The 17,686-nt window shown below is 50.5% G+C and overlaps 1 protein-coding gene across 1 annotated transcript; it reads right to left on the reverse strand.

The window, feature by feature from the left end:
* Window positions 1-6,250: 6,250 nt before the first annotated feature.
* On the reverse strand, window positions 6,251-16,696 carry Gpr132 (G protein-coupled receptor 132). Its single transcript, XM_028764540.1, has 3 exons — window positions 16,593-16,696; window positions 11,703-11,793; window positions 6,251-8,640 (listed from the first exon to the last, which is right to left on the reverse strand). The coding sequence occupies exons 2-3, from the start codon at window positions 11,755-11,757 to the stop codon at window positions 7,508-7,510; spliced, it is 1,188 nt and encodes a 395-aa protein (XP_028620373.1). The 5' UTR covers window positions 11,758-11,793; window positions 16,593-16,696; the 3' UTR covers window positions 6,251-7,507.
* Between the last annotated feature and the right edge of the window lie 990 nt (window positions 16,697-17,686).

The following is a 17,686-nucleotide window of genomic DNA, read 5'->3' on the forward strand; positions in this document are numbered from 1 at the left end:
ATATTCAGTCACTGTGTCACTGTGTCACTTACAATTGGATTTAGGGGCTTGGAGATGGCTGTATGGATATACAAGGGTGGGTCCTAAGCCTGGATCTCTAGGACCCATGTGAAACCTGGTGCAGTAAGACATCTGTAATCTCAAGGCTCTTGTGTGGAGATGGAAGGCAGAGAGAGAGAGAGAAGAGAAGAGAAGAGAAGAGAGGTGATGGGGGAAGGAGAGCATCTCCAGAAGCATCTGGGCCAACCAGCCTGGAATAATAGAAAACAAGAGACGGTTTCCCAAACAGAGTGAGCATCAAGGACATTTGTGGGTCCCTCTGAACTCTACCTGCACGTGTACTTCCAGTTAAATAAAAAGTATGCAACATCTAAAGCTGGGTATGGAGCGAGGCTCACACCTGTACACTCAGCATTCAAGATACCGAGGCAGGAGGGTTGTCAGAAGTTCCCTACCTACTATGCTAAGGCAAAAATAAATAAGTCAAAATAAATCAAATAATGACTTTACATTCATAAGAAAGAAGGCTCCGCAGTTCCGCGGTACCTATGGTCAGGTAGCTGTTTAGAAATGTCTGGAAGGACTATGCTACAGAAAGGAAAGGCACTGGGGTAGGTCAGACACCACTGCTCTGGCTTGGTGATGCTGCCCCCTGGTGGCCCTGGCAGGACTGATGTCTTAGGGTTTCTATTGCTTTGTTAAAGCGGCATGACCCAAAAGCAACTTGGGAAGGAAAGGCTTGTTTCCTTACATCTTGCAGTCCATCATCCAGACAAATCAGGAAAGGACCTCAAGACAGGAACCTAGAGGCAGGAACTGATACAGAGACCATGGAGGAGCGCTCTTCACGGCTCGCTCCTCACGGCTGGCTCCGCTTTCTTCTTTCCTTTCTTTCTTTCCTTTTTAAATGTAATCTCTCCTATGTTACATCCTAACTGCAGTGTCCTCCCCCATCTCCCCTCTCCCTCAGATCTCTTCCTCCATTTCCCTTTAGAAAAGAGCAGGCCTCCCAGTGATATCAACCTAACATGACCTAATAAGTTACAGTAAGACCAGGCACAAACCCTCACAGCAAACCAGCTTGCTTTCCTAACAGCATTCAGGACTCCCACCATGCTCAGGGTTGCTGGTGCCTACAGTGAGGTGGGTCTTCCCACTGATCACCAATGCAGAGAATGCACCCAGGCTTGTCTACAGACAAATCTGGTGGCAGAATTTTCTCAGCTGAGGTTCCCTCTTCCAGAATGGCTTAGTTTGTGTCCAGGTGACATACAATTTTAATTAGCCACCACAATTGTCAGCTTGACATACAGACACATTACTATTCAGCTAGAACCTCCCCTTTCTCATTTGTCTCCAAGATGACATGTTAATATTATGTCAGTATCATGATAAATTATAATAATACCTTAGGAATTTAATATAGCACGAATAATTTAAGTGTCTCTCAAAGTTTAAGCCTCTCTGAAATATCCGAAGTCTTTCTAAAACCCGATGTCTCTCAATTGTAGGCTCCTGTATAATAAAATAAGTTGAATAGCCAGGCATGGTAACATGCACCTTTAATCCCAGTATTTGGGAGGCAGAAGCAGGTGGATTTCTGAGTTCAAGTCCAGCCTGGAAACTCTGTCTCAAAGTGATAATGATGGTAATAAAGAAGAAGAGGAAGAAGAAGAGGAAGAAGAGGAGGAGGAAGAGGAAGAGAAGAAGATTCATACTTTCTTACTCAAAGAAGGAAAAACCAGGACACAGTTACATTCAAATAAAAACAAAATTCAAGTCCAATAGTATAAAATCAGCATCAGACACTGGGATTCCCAATACTCTGGGCTCTAAAAAGCTTACCACAGGACATAAGTCTACACTCAGGCCAGCCCCAGTCCACTGCTGCTGCTGTCCTTGGAGGTCATCCCATGGTACTGACATTTCCAAAATGTTGGAGTCATTTCTGCACTTGGCCTGAGTCTTCACCAATAGCCTCCTCAGGCCTCTCCTCAGGGACTGCAACCCTGACACACAGCCCCCCAGGGCTCTCCTCAGGGACTGCAGCCTGACACACAGCCCCCCAGGGCTCTCCTCAGGGACTGCAGCCTGACACACAGCCCCCCAGGCCTCTCCTCAGGGACTGTAGCCCTGACACACAGTGCCACACTCCAGCTGCTCTCCAGGACCTCTTTATGTCTTCAGAACCAACACCACCTTGAAGACTTACCAATTTTTGCTCCCAGCACAAGCTGTAGCCTTGCCCCCCTGTGGACCACAGCTTCTGTGTGCTGACACTAAGGAAACACTTCCCAGAAGATTTTTTTTTCCTCGATTTATCTTTTCTCTTCTTAATCACAACTGATTCTTCAGCCCCAGATCACCAGCATCCATTGTCCCAGCAAAACCAAGGTTTCACTTTTAATTGTGCGTAACTCAAAATATTGTACTAACAAACTCCCTTCTGAAGGACTTCAAACTCCCTTCTGAAGCATCATAAGACAACCCACCATTGCCTATATTGCTCTCAGTGTTCTTCTAATGCCCCACAGAGCAGGCCTTTGAGTCCTGAGCACACACTGGCTTTTTCAGCTCAAAGTTCAAATGCTTCCCTAATCCTCCCCCAAACACATAGTAGGGCTATCACAGCAGTACCCCAAAACCTGGTACCAATTTCTGTCTTGGTTGAGGTTTCTATTGCTTTTATAAAACACAAATCAACAAAACAAACAAAAAACCAGCTTGGAAAGTAGAAGATTTACTTTAATTTATAAGCTGTAGTCTATCTTTCAGAAAAGTGAGGACAGGAGCTCAAAGAAGGAACCTGGAGGCAGAACGTGAAGCCGAGGCCATGGAGGAGTGCTGCCTACTGGCTTGCTCTTCACAGCTGGCTCAGCCAGCTTTCTTATGGCACCCAGGACTGCCATCCCAGGGGTGGCACCGCCCACAGTGAGTTGGACCCTCCCATATCAATACGTTCCCTTCACGATGAACTGCAACCAGAACACGCAAGCTGAACTAACTCCCCCACCCCTACCCAAGCTGCTTTGGGTCACCGCGTTTTATTACAGCAACCCTAAGACACTCCCATTCTCCATTCCTCCTCCACAAACCCCAGGACAGCACGGTGATCTTCACCATGGCCCACCTCCCTCACTACCGGACTACAGGGGCACTTTGTGGTGTAGGTAGGCCAAGGAGGGAGGAAGAAACGGAGGAGAGAGAGCAGTAGTGTGCGAGAGATGGAGGGAGAGATGAGTGAGGGTGAGAGTGAGCAGGAAAGGGAGGAATGGAAAGAGTATGGCATGTGAGACAGGGAAAGAGGGAGGGGTGAATGAATCAGTGATGGAGTGGGGAATAAGTGAATGAGTGTCTTTGTGGGTGAGTGGGAGGGAATGGGTGGGAGTGACTGTGTGTAAACTAGCAAATGAGTGTGTTTGTGGGTGAGTGAGGGGGATGGGTGGCAGTGACTTGAGTGAGTGTATAAACTAGCAAATAAGTGTGTTTGTGGGTGAGTGAGGGGGGATGGGTGGCAGTGACTGTGAGTGAGTGTATAAACTAGTGAATGAGTGTGTTTGTGGGTGAGTGGGGGGATGGGTGGCAGTGACTATGAGTGTGTAAACTAGTGAATGAGTGTGTTTGTGGGTGAGTGAGGGGGATGGTGGCAGTGACTGTGAGTGTGTAAACTAGTGAAAGAGTGTGTTTGTGGGTGAGTGGGGGGGATGGGTGACAGTGACTCTGAGTGTGTAAACTAGTGAAAGAGTGTGTTTGTGGGTGAGTGAGGGGGGATGGGTGACAGTGACTGTGAGTGTGTAAACTAGTGAATGAGTGTGCTTGTTGAGTGAGGGGAGATGAGTAGGAGTGACTGAGTGAGTGTGTGAACTAGTTAATGAGTGTGTTTGTGGGTGAGTGGGGGATGGGTGGGAGTGACTGTGAGTGTGTAAACCAATAAATGTGTTTATGGGTGAGCGAGGAGTGGATAGGCAATTGAGTGACTGAGTGTGTAAACTAGTGAACGAGTGTGGGTGAGGAGTGAATGGATGAGATAGTGACTGGGTTGTGAATTAGTGAATGAGTAATGAATGCAGCTGACGGCATGAACAGAGGATCTGGCCCACTTGTGGTCGTGATAACACCCTGACATGACCTTTGCTCATGTGAGAGGAAAAAAGCAATAGTCAGAAGGTAGCGGATGGGGCTGAGTTCCTACTCTCCGCCAGCCTTGCCCACCACTTCTTCAGCTATCAGGTCCTGGCTGACCCAGGGGTGATACGACCACACAGGCCAGCAGGCACAGGCTTCGGTGGTCGCTCTACTGTTCAGAAGGCAGAGCCAGGCACTCCATAGCTAAGCTTGCAACAAGTCCCTGGCTAGTTGCCTGGTACATTCCTGAATGGACCTGGCCCATACAGGTTGAAGGTTCCGCTGGCTACAGTCCCCCTGGGTAATCACCGCCCTTCCTGTTAGGGGCTATGCCAGTGTTATGGGCTTCAATGTCCAGGCTTCCTAGGTCCATCTGGGTCTCCTCAAGCACCCTTTTTCCTTCTTTTTTTTTTTTTGTAAGATTATTTATTATTTATTTAATGCATCGAGTACACTGTAGCTGTTTTCAGACACACCCGATGGTTGTGAGCCACCGTGTGGTTGCTGAGAATTGAACTTAGGACCGCTGGAAGAGCAGTCAGTGCTCGTTAACTCCTGAGTCATCTCTCCAGCCCCAAGCATCCATTTTCTAACCTCACCATCACTCCCAGGAACCTTCAGAGACACGCCCACTCCTGGTCCCACCCCCACCCCCGTCTGTCTCCAGCCTCTCGGACTGTTGATTTTAGTTGCTTTCCTGATAACCTATAAAAGTAGAAATTCCCAGTTGGGGATTTAGCTCTGTGGTAAAAAAGTAAAAATATCTGTGTTTAGTCATACACACGCACACACACGCGCACACACACACACACACACACATTTGCTCAGCCTGATTGTGGCCACAAGGTGGCCATAAATCTACTGGGAAATCCCTGTGGTGGAGTACGGGTAGTCACCAGTCCGTGGCCACGGTATCACCAGTGGGAACACTTTCTGGGATCTTTTGTCTTTCTTAGTCATTCCAGAATTTGTGCTTCTGTTATGAGTACAATAAGCTCCGTTGGCATTTCCTGTGTCTAGTTCCCCTCCACTATGTGTAATTTTACCTAGCCTTGGGTGTATGATGGTAAGGACCCACAAGGGTAGGAGCCACTTGGGATTCATCGGGACCTCCTGGTCACCTGCCTTCCCCACAGAGACAGTCAGGCCAGTTCACATAGTCCACACAGGATTCCAATGATACTGTGTTTCTGGGGTGCTGGCCCAAGGGTGACGTCAGAGTCCTAAGGCTGAAGGGAGGAGAGGGGCTAAGACAGGCAGAAGCTCCTAGAGAGGGCATCTGGGGCCTGTGGAGGACAGATGGAGGCCCCGGTCCTGCATGGGGACAGATTACAGCTTCAGAGCAAAGAGCCTGTGTTGTACTTGGCAGAAGGGTATGGAAATGGGGGTTTGTTTGGCTTCGCTTTGCCAAGGGCAGGGCAAAACCTTAAGGACCTACGGCCTGCTTCACCTTCCTGACCTTCGCCACTGCCACATCACGTACACTTAGAGTCCCCGTGTTCCAAGGGCTCACCTTCCTGTCCTGGGTTTGACCTTTCAAGTGGAAAGATGTCCGCCTACAGAGGTTAAAAAAAAAAAAAGTCTCATTTTAAAACGGAAGTAGAGAGGCTGTGGCGTTGGGGTAGTTCACAGGGTGATCGCTGTGTAAATGAGACCAGAGATCAGATCTCCAGCACCCTCACAGACAATGGAGCATGGGGCTGGGCATGGTGGTACATGTATTTCATCCTAGCAATCAGGAGACAGAGGCAGGGGTATCTCTGTGAGTTCCAGGCCAGCCTGGTCTACAACAGCCAGCTTGGTCTATGGAGGACAGCCAGGACTATAGAGAAAAAAACAAAAACAAGAAAAATAACAAATGAAAAACCAAAGCTGAAGAGGCTCAAAAACAAGCATGGCGGCCGGCCCGTACCACCTCTCTGCTTGGAAGGCAGTGACAGGGATTGCTGGAGCAAGCCGATTAACTAGTCTAGCCAAATCGGTGAGCTCTGCTTTCAGCGTGAGATCCTGCCTCACTAAATAAAGTGGAGAGCAATCAAGGAAGATATCAGGTGTCAACACACACACACGCAGCTCTGCACACACATCCATACCCCCAAAAAACCAAACAAATACCACTAAAGAGGAAGTTAAAGGCTGATGGTGCACACTTGTAATCCCACCCTCGGGCGTGGAGACAACAGGATCAGGAAACAACAGGTCATCTCCTCTGTTAGGGAGTTTAAGATCAGTCTGAGGTCCAAGAAACCCTGTCTCAAACGCAATAAAAAAAACCACACAGCAGTAAGGAAAGGAAGTGGGGATCGAGTCCTGTCTCCGTGTTCTGGTTCTCAGTACTTCTAACAAGGAAGAACTGAAGTTAACCTCTGAGGTCAGAGTCTCTGTGCAGCATCCGGGATGTGTGTACTTCAGGAGGGTCAGCGCCTAGGCCCGCCAAGCTCAGGGTCCTTGGCCTGTGTATTGGGGTAGAGTGGGGTGGGGTGGGGTAGGGGGCGGTGTCAGTCCCAACAGTGACTGACCCAGTGAGGTAGCTAACGGAAAGTACAGGAATGACTCAGCAAGACAAGGCTCTCAGAGTCAACATTGGAGAAAAAGGGGCAGAGTGGGGCTTGCTCTTGACTTGCTCTTTCAGGAGCCCCAGCCTATCTCCTCTGTGATGTCAAGGCCAGAGGTTGCAAGGCAAAGAAAGGCATCCCAAATGCCAGATATCCTTTTATCTGGTAGCAGCTATACCAGCCTCTTCCTGGGGTGTCCACTAGCACTTCCTAGTGTGAATGGTTGAGGGGGGGTCCCTGGGGAGGAAATACGGGGCTACTAGGGGCTGGAGCAACTGGCCACTGTACTCCATGGCTCCCCTAGAAGACAATTATGTCCACTCAGAACCAGCCCCCAAAGGGAGCCCTCAGGGCTGGATTCCTATCCTCTGTGACTCTGGTCACCATGGTAACCTTGAATGAGTTCATGTCCATCTCTATGGAAAGCCCCAAGATGAACTGAATTGCCACTGGACAATTCAGGAGAGCATAGAAAACAAAGTACTCTGCCAAGCGCCCTGATGATGGCTGTTGGGGAGCCCTGCAGAGCATGCTGCTGATAAAGGGCTCTCCTGCCAGCCACTTGCTCCCTGAGCCCCTGGAAGCCTAGGGATATGACAGGTGCCCTTAGCAAGTGTCGCTTTCCATAAAGGAGAACCTGAAGGTCTCGGACATCTAAGGAACCGACACTTTCAGAGTTGATGGCCTGAGAAGGAAAGATTAACAGTGGGTGTTGCAAAAAGGCATCTACAGTGCTGTGGACACTCTAGAGGGTGACTCAAAGAACCAGGTATATGTGACTGTGGCTGGTTTTGAGGCTTAGCATCCTCCCCTGAGGAAGGGTGGGTTTAGCAGAGTTCCTCAGGCGGTCTCTCTGTCGAGCACAGTAGAGTCAGCTCCGCCGGCTGTGATCCTGGAAGGCTCGCAGGATCGGGGAAGGTGTATGTGTTTGCAAGAGCTGTGGGTGAGTGTGTCTCCTCAGAGTCCTTTAAGTACGTAGTAAAGTAAGTATGGTCTGTCTTTGTGGACCACTTTTTCCACCCCATGTGGATTCTGGACACTTCTTGCCGAGAATGGTCTGTGACAAGAACATAGATGACGGGGTCAGCCACACTGTTGACCGTAGACAGGCACAAAAACACCATAGAGATGGTGTACAGTCGTCCTTCAAAGGCACACACGGCATCCCTGTCTCCTTGGTAGAAGGAAAAGCTGGCAGCTTTGATGAGGAGCACCACGTGGTAGGGAGCAAAGCAGACCAGGAAGATGGTGACGACTGCGATGGCGGAACGCTTCACCTTGTTTTTCTGCGCAGGACTCAGGCTGTCACTGAGTTTGATGCTCCTGAAGATCTGGTGATTGGTGAACGCTAGGATGCCGAGAGGGACGGCAAAGCCAAAGGTGAAACGCAGGAAGTGGTAGCTGGCTATCCTACTGTTCATTCTCGGGGGCTCAAAGCAGAAGCCCTTCTCCACTTTCATGTCAAACACTGGATAGTGAACGAGTCCGACCAGAACAATCACGCACGCAGAAATGGTGACGGCAGTCCTCCGGTGGCGGTGGCCTCGGCTCTCCAGTGCGTAGACGACGGCCATGTAGCGGTCGCAGGAAATGCAGCAGAGCAGAAGGATGCTGATGTAGATGTTGCAGAAAAAGATGTAAGCGGTCACCTTGCAGGCCTGCTGACCCAGGCTCCATTCGTGCCGATTCTGGATGTAGAGAATCCACAGCGGCAAGGTGCTGACGTAGAGCAGCTCGCAGACGGACAGACAGAACAGGTAGACGGCGAGCACGTTCCTCTGCAGGACTTGCAACAGCGTCAGCCAGGCAGTTAGGCAGTTAGCCGGTAGGCCCAGCGTGCACACGACACTGTACACCACCACCAGGACCACTCTGCTGTCCTCGTAGGATACACGGCAGGTCTCAGAGGAGGGGACTGAGGTAGTCTGAAGAATAGAGGCAACCCCCAGTGTGGTGTTTCCTGTGGGACAGAAATGACACAGTGGTAGGAGTTTATGGAACTACCCCGATTCAAGGAGACTTATGATACCAAGAAAAAATAAGATGCTCGATGGGTTGGGGGTGGAGAGATGACTCAGCAGGTAAAACAGACTTGTGGCGGACCCTGATGAGCTGAGGTGATCTCTGAGTTTCACATGTGCACTGTATACATGACATGCATGCCTGCTACACACGCACAGTGCACACACATGCTTGCTACAGCTGCACAGAGCATATGCATGCCTGCTACACACACACAGTCCACACACATGCCTGCTACACACACGCAGTCCACACACATGCCTGCTACACACACACATGCCTGCTACACACACACAGTCCACACACATGCCTGCTACACACACACAGTGCACGCACATGCCTGATACATACACACAGTGTACGCACATGCCTGATACACACACACAGTGTACATGTATGCCTGCTACAGATGCACAGTGCACATACATGCTTGATATACACACATAGTCCACGTACATGCCTGTAACACACACTCAGTAGCACATGTATGCCTGCTACACACACACACACTCAATTAATAAATAAAAATTTTAAGTAAAAGAGAAGCTTCACAGACTTCAAACTAGACACATCAGGAGTTCAAAAGACTCCACCTGGAGGAAGCCAGTGGGACCAGACAGTGGTTAGGATATACACCAACCCCAGGCCTTGACGGATGTGGGCGGGTAAGTTCTCTTCACACCATCTTTCTATGGCCACAGTGGCCATCTGGTGGAGAAACCTTCAGCCATGTTGTGGCTCAGATTTGGAGGCCCCAAGGACACTGTCTCCTGGTCCAAGGCTGATACCTGTTCCACGGCCCTGGTTGTCCTGGACTCCCTGGGATCTCAGCTATTCATGCTGTCATCTTCATCCTGCATGGCTTCCAGGACCACTTTGGTCATCTGAGTGACAGGATGTCAGCTAAGAACTGCACTGCTCTTCAAGCGAGGGCTCCTTGTTAGGAAGGTGACCTGTCCCCAACCAGAGTCTGATACTTTCTTAGGCAACGGATATGTTTTCTGGGCTTCCTTTTTAATCCCGATGAAACTCAGACAGCACACAACGTTCTCCCCGAATCCTTCATTCCTCAGCATGCAGCTGATTGTCACTAAGGACATCGCTGTGCAGAGTCAAGCCTGTTCCCACCTCTAGAATCTTCTCAGCCTGCAGACCAGAGCTCTTCTAGAAACACACACACACACACACACACACACACACACACACACACAGCCTCTGTAGAGCGGCCTCACACAAATGGATTCATCACCAATGCAGGTTTAGTCTACTGAGCGTACTACGCTCCGGGTTCACTCACATCATAGAATGTGTCAGAACGTCTCTTCTTTTTAAGACAGACTAGCATCCCTCAGTGAACATTCCACAGTGAACACACACAGACACTTGGATACTTGTCATGTGTGCACGGAACCTAGGCTGCTTGCCATCACTGGTCTGTTATGAGCAATGTGAGCATTGGTGTCCCCGGCTCCTGTCCCTGCTGTCTCCTTTTGGGTACACCCCAAAGTGTGCTTGTTGGGTCACGTGGCCACTGTGTTTACTCTGAGGAAGCCCGTGCTGCTTTCAAGTGCCTTCTCCGATTTACAACCCCATCCGCAGAGCTAGACAGCTTCTGCTTTATTTTTCTTCCTTTTTGACAGTGGGTGTGAGGCACCTTCCTCCCACAGCCTGGGAGCCCTGGCTCACCACTCAGAGGCATGCTGTTACACATCTGGATAGAGAAAGTGAGCTTGAGGTTCCAGAGGTGGTGAGCTGCCTTGGGGCCCAGTGCTAAATCTTGGCATCAGAACCTATGTGGGGCCAGCAGGCAGTGAGGGTGAGGGATGAGCCCATAGACAGCTGTAGGTGTTTAGACAGCTCCTTACTTGGGTAGCTCTTCCCATTGGGAAAACACCCTCAGGCATGGTAGTCTATTCCCTCTCCTTGGTTCAGACACCCCTCTGTCCTGCTGTCCTGTCTGTCTCACCGCTCGATCCCAGTTCAGGTGCTCTATCTCTGTTCCCCACCGCATCCCACCCTATCCACACACCATGAAGTTTTTCTAAAAACTGCAAGGAACACAGTCTGGGACCAACCTACAGCCTTGCTTTTCCCAGTACCACACGGAACAGCTACAGACACCCTGGCATGGTTGTCTCTTGCCGCCTGCTCAAGCCCATATGAGCCTTTGGATCTTTGCTGTGGACACTGGGTCCTGCCACATATACCGTCTGATGATGAGTGTGGCCTCACATCCCCACATCCCTGCAGGTTACCTTAGAAACACCTCCCTGGGGTAGGGAGGAGCTTCTGGAATGAAAAGAAGGTTAAGGTGGCATCACGGAAAGCCATGGGAAGCTCCTGATCAACTGCTTACTGGGACCTCCTGAAAGCTCTCTTGGGTCACCAGATGGCTTGTGACTCAGCATTTGTCACGGTCACAGGAAGTATATGTTCAGAGTGCAAAATGTCTTCTCACTCCTGTGCCTGGCTTTCTCTAGCACTTGTCAAAACAATTGTGAAGTGAGTATGTCTTGAGGTCTACTGATGATTGAGATAGCCTCTGGTCCCCAGATGGTTTCACAGGCATTATTTAGCATGTGTCGCTTACTGTACGTGGTTTTATGTGATGGTGGAGATTAAACCCAAAGCTTCATGCTCAACGAGAGCTCTAACCAACTGAGACACATCTCCAGCCCCTTGCATCTGGAGTTCTGGATGGAGCAAGTCTGATTCTGTTTTTATTACAGGAATCTGCATGTTAAGTTCTGAAAGGTGAGCCGGGCGGTGGTAGCGCACGCCTTTAATCCCAGCACTTGGGAGGCAGAGGCAGGCAGATTTCTGAATTCGAGATTTCGAGGCTAACCTGGTCTACAGAGTGAGTTCCAGGACAGCCAGGGCTACACAGAGAAACCCTGTCTTGAAAAAAAAAACAAAAGTTCTGAAAGGTGAGACCAAGTGTACCACATAGGAATTCTTGTGGGCCTTCTTCAATGTCTCAGTTAAACAAGACTCTCTCACCTGCTGCATTGGTGGGTTCTGATCTCATAGTGGCTCCTATGTGCGTTCTGTGCATCCCCTTGTGAAGGTGGCTCTGACAGCTCAAAATGACCTGGAGAAAGAGCATGTTGAAATGGAGTTAGGTGAAAATGCAAACAAAACAAAAGCCACTGAGAATAAACCATCCATCCATCCACCCATCCATCCACCACCCATCCATCCACCCATCCATCCACCCATCCACCCACCCATCCATCCATCCATCCATCCACTCATCCATCCACCCATCCATCCATCCATCCACCCACCCATCCACCCACCCATCCATCCATCCATCCATCCACTCATCCATCCACCCATCCATCCATCCATCCACCCACCCATCCACCCATCCATTCATCCATCCACCCACTCATCCACTCATCCACTCACCCATCCATCCATCCATCCACCCATCCATCCATCCATCCATCCATCCAGCCAGCCAGCCAGCCAGCCAGCCAGCCATCCATCCATCCAGCCAGCCAGCCAGCCATCCAGCCAGCCAGCCAGGCATGCTGTTGCAATGCCTGTCATTCCAGATTGACTCATTCAACAAAGAGTCTAGAGCATCCCACAGTCAACAAAAGGTAATGCAGTACAGACAACCAGGCACCAGGGAAGCCGGCGAGCATCAAAGCATCACCCTGGATACCATAGTTAAGAACGTTATTTGTTAGTTATAGCTGGCAAAGCTGACGGCACCTGAGCTTGCACAGAAGAATTAAGAAGCGCTCCCCAAAGATCAAGAAATGCAAAATAAGCATGAAGAAAGGTCTTCTGTTTTATTGTTGTTTTGTTTCATCTTGTTTTGTTTTTCTGCCTATCAGGTTGACAAAAATAACTAAATCAATGTTCCGGAGACTGAAGACATGGTACCCTGAAGCTACATTATGGGTACAAATATTTCAGAGCCCGACTTTGCAGTCAGTTTCCAACAACCTTAAGAAAGTTTAGCTTTGAACTTGCTAAAATTCCTCCTGGGGAATTCTTTTCTCCTGATTAAATAATGACCTAAAAAGTTAAGGATGTGACCTGCCTGCCCACCCTGCTCCCCCAACACACACGGCTGCCCCTCAGTCAGGCAGATTATCACAGTATCTGCCCAGAATACACTGGGCCTTTGGGAGTGGCCTTTGGAGTCCTATGGAAGCCAGTCCAAGTGAGGTTGAGCCCACAGATGTCCATAGGAAGCCCTGGAGCCTCACAAGTCAGCACCAGGTCCTAGCTCTCCTTCTTCCTTCTCAAGAGTTTCTGAAAACAGGAAGCTAAACGATTCACCTGAGATTACAGAAGGTCACTGACCTCTGAAGAAGTTTTAAGTAATGCCTCAATATACACTAAAGGGAGGCAAAGCCAGGAAGGGCAAGAAGAGCCACTGCCAAGAATTGTCCCTTAGCAGGTTCCTTGCATCACCCCACCATGCCTTGACCTACTGGGCACTGGGACAGGTGTCCACCTGTCCCTCTGGGTTTCAGCCTTGAGCAGGCTGTGGGCCATAATGGCTTGCTGGTCAGTCTCTGCTCTCCATCTGGCTCAGCAAACTTCTGCTCCTTCCAAATTCAAAATATCACTAATCATCACACACACATACACACACACACACACACACACACACACACACACACACATGTTCTAGCGAATGAGCACATGACTGCATGGAGCAGCGCCTGGAGCCTCAGAGTCTTCACCGTGAGAGGCCTGCACCTTCCATCCCTGCAACTAGAGTTCTGCAAAGCCAGCTGCAGAGCCAGCCTGGGGCAGGTCTGTCCCTTACAGGGAATGGACCATGTTTGTCCTAAGCACCCAGCAACCCTGAGTATGGGGAAGGGAGAGGTGTTTGGTGTTCAGCCACTGTGCAGAAACCAGAGGAAGCAAGGGCTCAACAGAAAACCTGACAAGAACTTCCCTCCTGAGGTGAGGATGCTCTGTGGGAAACTGTCATAGCTGCAGGTCACATCCCTGTCACCTGTGGACAGAGCATGGCCGGGGAGACAGAGCAGGCTATTGGGGTTAACTGCTCAGCCTAGACAGAACAAAACAAGGCCCGTGATATCTGCATATGGGTCACGTTGCTAACCCTCAGGGCATCAACACTTACAATCGAAGGAGAACAACTATGAGGCGTAGGCCAGAACAGCCTGCACTGGGACACTAGAGAGAGGGGGGCTCTTAAATCCCTACCCTATAGTGTGGCCCCTCACCATGGCTGTTCCTGGGTAGCTGATGAAGCTATTGGCCTTGTATTCTTGTCATTATCTTTTGTGCTGAGGGCACGTCATGCCTTAGGCTTGTCTCTTTTCCAACCTACCACTTCCTTTTCAGTTGTCGTCTTCTCTGTGTCAAAGGGTCTCCCTCAGAACACTCAGAGCCTCTCCCTTTCCTGTCCAAACTCCGAGAGTCCCTAACCTGGCCAGATCAGTTGTTGTAGCCATCTTGCAACAACTAAACTATTTCTTCCACAGGAAGGAGCAAGGGTCAACAGCCCCACGCTCCAAGATATAGGCTTCTCTCAGAAGTGCAGCTGGGCGACACCATCTTATGAATCCCTGAACTGAGTACGGACGTAGAAAGATGAGGTAGAAGAGAAGGAGCCTTGTATCTGTCTTCTCCAAGAAGCAGACACTGGCCTCTCTGTCATGGGGGGCTGGCCCGGCTGTGGGTAGTGACTTTTCCTCTTGATATCCTGGGCCTTCTTTGGTGCTGTGTGTCATCTGTGAGAGAGTTGGAAGTGGCTGACCCCTGAGGGTAGAAGACCATGGCCAGCTTTCCTCAGGACTCGGCAACAGTGTGCCCCCAAACCCTCTGAGAACGTGGCAGAGAATGTCCTACTGTACGTACTCATGAGGCCTGCCACACCCACAAAGGCCAGACCCCCACATGGTTTACCACCATACTCGTGATGTCTGCTTGGCCTGGTGGACTCCATTACTCAAAGGGACCTATGGCAGGCTGAATGCCATCAAGTGTCCGACGGACAAAGGGCAGCACAACTGGAATGCTGACCCTGGCACATCACTTGTAGCCACCAGGCTGCGTGGTGAATGGGCCCATGATCCCAGGATGTCCTCTTCTACCTATCCTAACTCCCAACCATGTCCCTGCTTCCCCTTGTCCACCAGTCCTCAGACTCATGTGACCTTATCCAGCCTGTCTTCAAACCACACCTTCTTGGTGGCCGCCTGGCCCCCACCATCCTTCAAACTTCCACACTCCTGTCTCCAGCCTTCGCTAGAGCCACTCCCACACCACAGAGCCCCTCTCCTCGGTAGACCCATCTTTGAAGAAGAGAGGTACCTGGAGTCACCAGGGCGCACAGGCAACATGCCACCTGTGGTGCCTATGGTCCTTGAGCCCTGCACTCTGCCACCATCGATGATGGTCCTGTCAATCTCTTGACCGTGGCGCTTTCTTAACGGACAGGAAGACACAAAAGGAAGTCTGTCACTCGGAGGGGTGAACTGTAAGCCAGGGGGGCCCATTGAGTCACCAGCACACTGTGCCCCATTTCTCCATCACAGGAACTTCTGGTTGTTTTGGTTGTTTTGGTCTTTCACTTTCCTACCCTCCGACAGGCTTTTCTGGGGCCGGCGGGGAAACAGCTCAGCGATAAGAGTATTTGGGTCCCCAGAACTCACAGAAATGCCTAGTTCCTGTGGCAGCCCACCTATAGTTCTACTCTCAGAGGATAGAGATGAGATCCCCAGAGCAATCCAGCTAGCGAGAATAGCCACATTTGTAGACTCTGGGCTTGAACGAAAGACCCTGCCTCAAGGAAGAAAGTGGAAGAGCAACTGGGGATAGTTTGAACATCAATCTCTGGCCCCCACATTCACATGCGTGTATACACATATGTGCCCATACACATGGAAACACACACATACATGCACACATACACATGAGAGAGAGAGAGGAGAGAGAGAGAGAGAGAGAGAGAGAGAGAGAGAGAGGAGAAGAAAAAGGAGAAAGGCAAAACAAACAAACAAACAAACAAACAACCCTTCATCCTCATTTCTGTCCTCAAACTCAGAACACTGATTCAAATTCAGTACGCCGTTTGGCAGTTAAATTACTAGTGTCAACTCTACATCATGTGGGTGTGGGGGCCCATCCCCCACACCACGCTTCTCAGCAACGCACATTTCAGTTCGACTGATGTCTAAGCTGAGTACTTTCGGCAGCTACTCCTCCTTCTCCCCTTCCCTCGGGGTATCTCCGTTCTCACCCCTCTGCGTGGTAAACCCCCTGAGACGTTGCGCCATGTGCCCTCATCAGTAAAACCATAACAACTGCTCACAGTCCTCAGCGGCTAACCCGAACACTCCATGAGTCTACCCTCGAAAATCTAGCAGAAGTTACAAGATCTCCTCTGCCAGGCACTCCAAATGCCTGGCCCCAGGAGTTGGTTAGTGGCCAGCTCTAGGATCTAGCCCCATGACCAGACAGCCTATCCCAGTAGAGCCCCACTGTCTCATTCATCCCTCCTCAGAGCTGACCTCTAACCCTAGGTAACTCCTAGCCCCACCAACCATACTGCCCAGAATGTTTCCAAGGCTTTCGTGACCCTCAGCTCCCTGTCAGAGGAAGTCCAGTCCTTCCACTTTCCTCTGTATCTACAGTTGGGGTAAAGATCTTCCAGAAGCACGCCGTAGGTTGGGGGAAGGGCAGTCTGACAATATGTCATTGTCCCTGTGCTCCTACATAGGTGGGCATGGTGCCCTTGAGTTCCCTCTTAGGGACAGGCCTTGGTTAAACACTTTGGGCCAAGCCACACTATTATACCATCAAATCACATTTCTCTCAGAAACCACTGTAGCGGGCCTGGCCTCCCATCCCAGACCCACTCCCCAGATCTAGGATTCGCTAACTTACCCAAGCCAGTTCTGAGGCAGCACGGAGCAGGCCAGCTCTGAGGCAACTCTGAGGCAGCACTGAGCGCCCCTCTGCAGGCCCAGCTGAGAGGTTTCAGGAAGTAGTGGGGGGCCTGAGCATGCTCACTCTGAAACTCCCCTAACCACAACTCAGGCTAGCGTAAGGCTTAGATCACGGTGATGACAATGGGTTGGGATGACAGAAAAAAACAGCTCCAGACCTGTTTGACCTTGCTCTGACGACGGTTCTGCTCAGGAACTGAAAACTGAGAGATGGGGGCTCAAACGGCTCTGGCGGGCAGCTCCACATGGACTGGCCCCCACCTGCTCCCCAGTCAGGCAGGGCAGGTCCCATCACCAACTCTTTACATCCCAGTCCTGGCACTGGACACTCCTGTGCCAGGAGGGCACTGGTTGACACTGGACCCTGTTGGAATACCCACCTAGTGCCCTGCATACACTCTACCATGAACCCAACCATCCAGGCCAATCCTTTCCTGGAGGCAGAGCCCTCGGGGTTACACCTCCACCTCAGCTCTGTCTGAGAAACCATCCTTTATTTCAGATCAAAGCCTTCACCCAGGAGCTCTACAAGTGCTTTTCCTCGTGAGAGCCACACGAACAAAGAGAGTAAGTAGGTGGTGTTACTGGGGTAGCCCCTACACTGAGGGCTGCACGGGCTGATGGACACAGCAGCTTCCTGTGGTCCTGGGCTCATACAACTTACATCCAAAGGTAACCTGTTTTCTCTGGAAAAAAAAGTTGATGTGTTCATAAAAAGATAAAGAGAGTATGTTCTGTGGGTGTGTGGAGAAGTATGGGGGAAGGGGATGTCTCAGCTGGCCCATGCCGAGGCATCTCGTCCCCCTGAGGAACCAGCCACACACTGCTATAGCATCAAATAGAATTTATTCAGGGCACGAGGAGGGGAGCCAGGAGGTTAGTAGAGGCAGAGAGAGAGAGAGAGAGAGAGAGAGAGAGAGAGAGAGAGAGGAAGAGGGAGGGGGGGGGGGGGGGGGAGGGGGGGGAGGAGGAAAGGGAGAGTAGAGGAGAGGCTGGCTGGGCCAGGAACATGTGGAAAGAGAAGGGGAGGGG

This window comes from Grammomys surdaster, unplaced genomic scaffold (genome assembly GCF_004785775.1).
Source record: "Grammomys surdaster isolate TR1022 unplaced genomic scaffold, NIH_TR_1.0 144, whole genome shotgun sequence".
Classification (NCBI taxonomy): Eukaryota; Metazoa; Chordata; class Mammalia; order Rodentia; family Muridae; genus Grammomys; species Grammomys surdaster.

Bases quoted from the DNA above. Each gene is read 5' to 3' on its own strand.
- Gpr132 (XM_028764540.1), bottom strand. From the start codon at position 11,757: ATGCACAGAACGCACATAGGAGCCACTATGAGATCAGAACCCACCAAT. The intron at 8,641-11,702 runs GTGAGAGAGTCT...TCTGTCCCACAG, and splicing joins AGAACCCACCAATGCAGCAG to GAAACACCACACTGGGGGTT.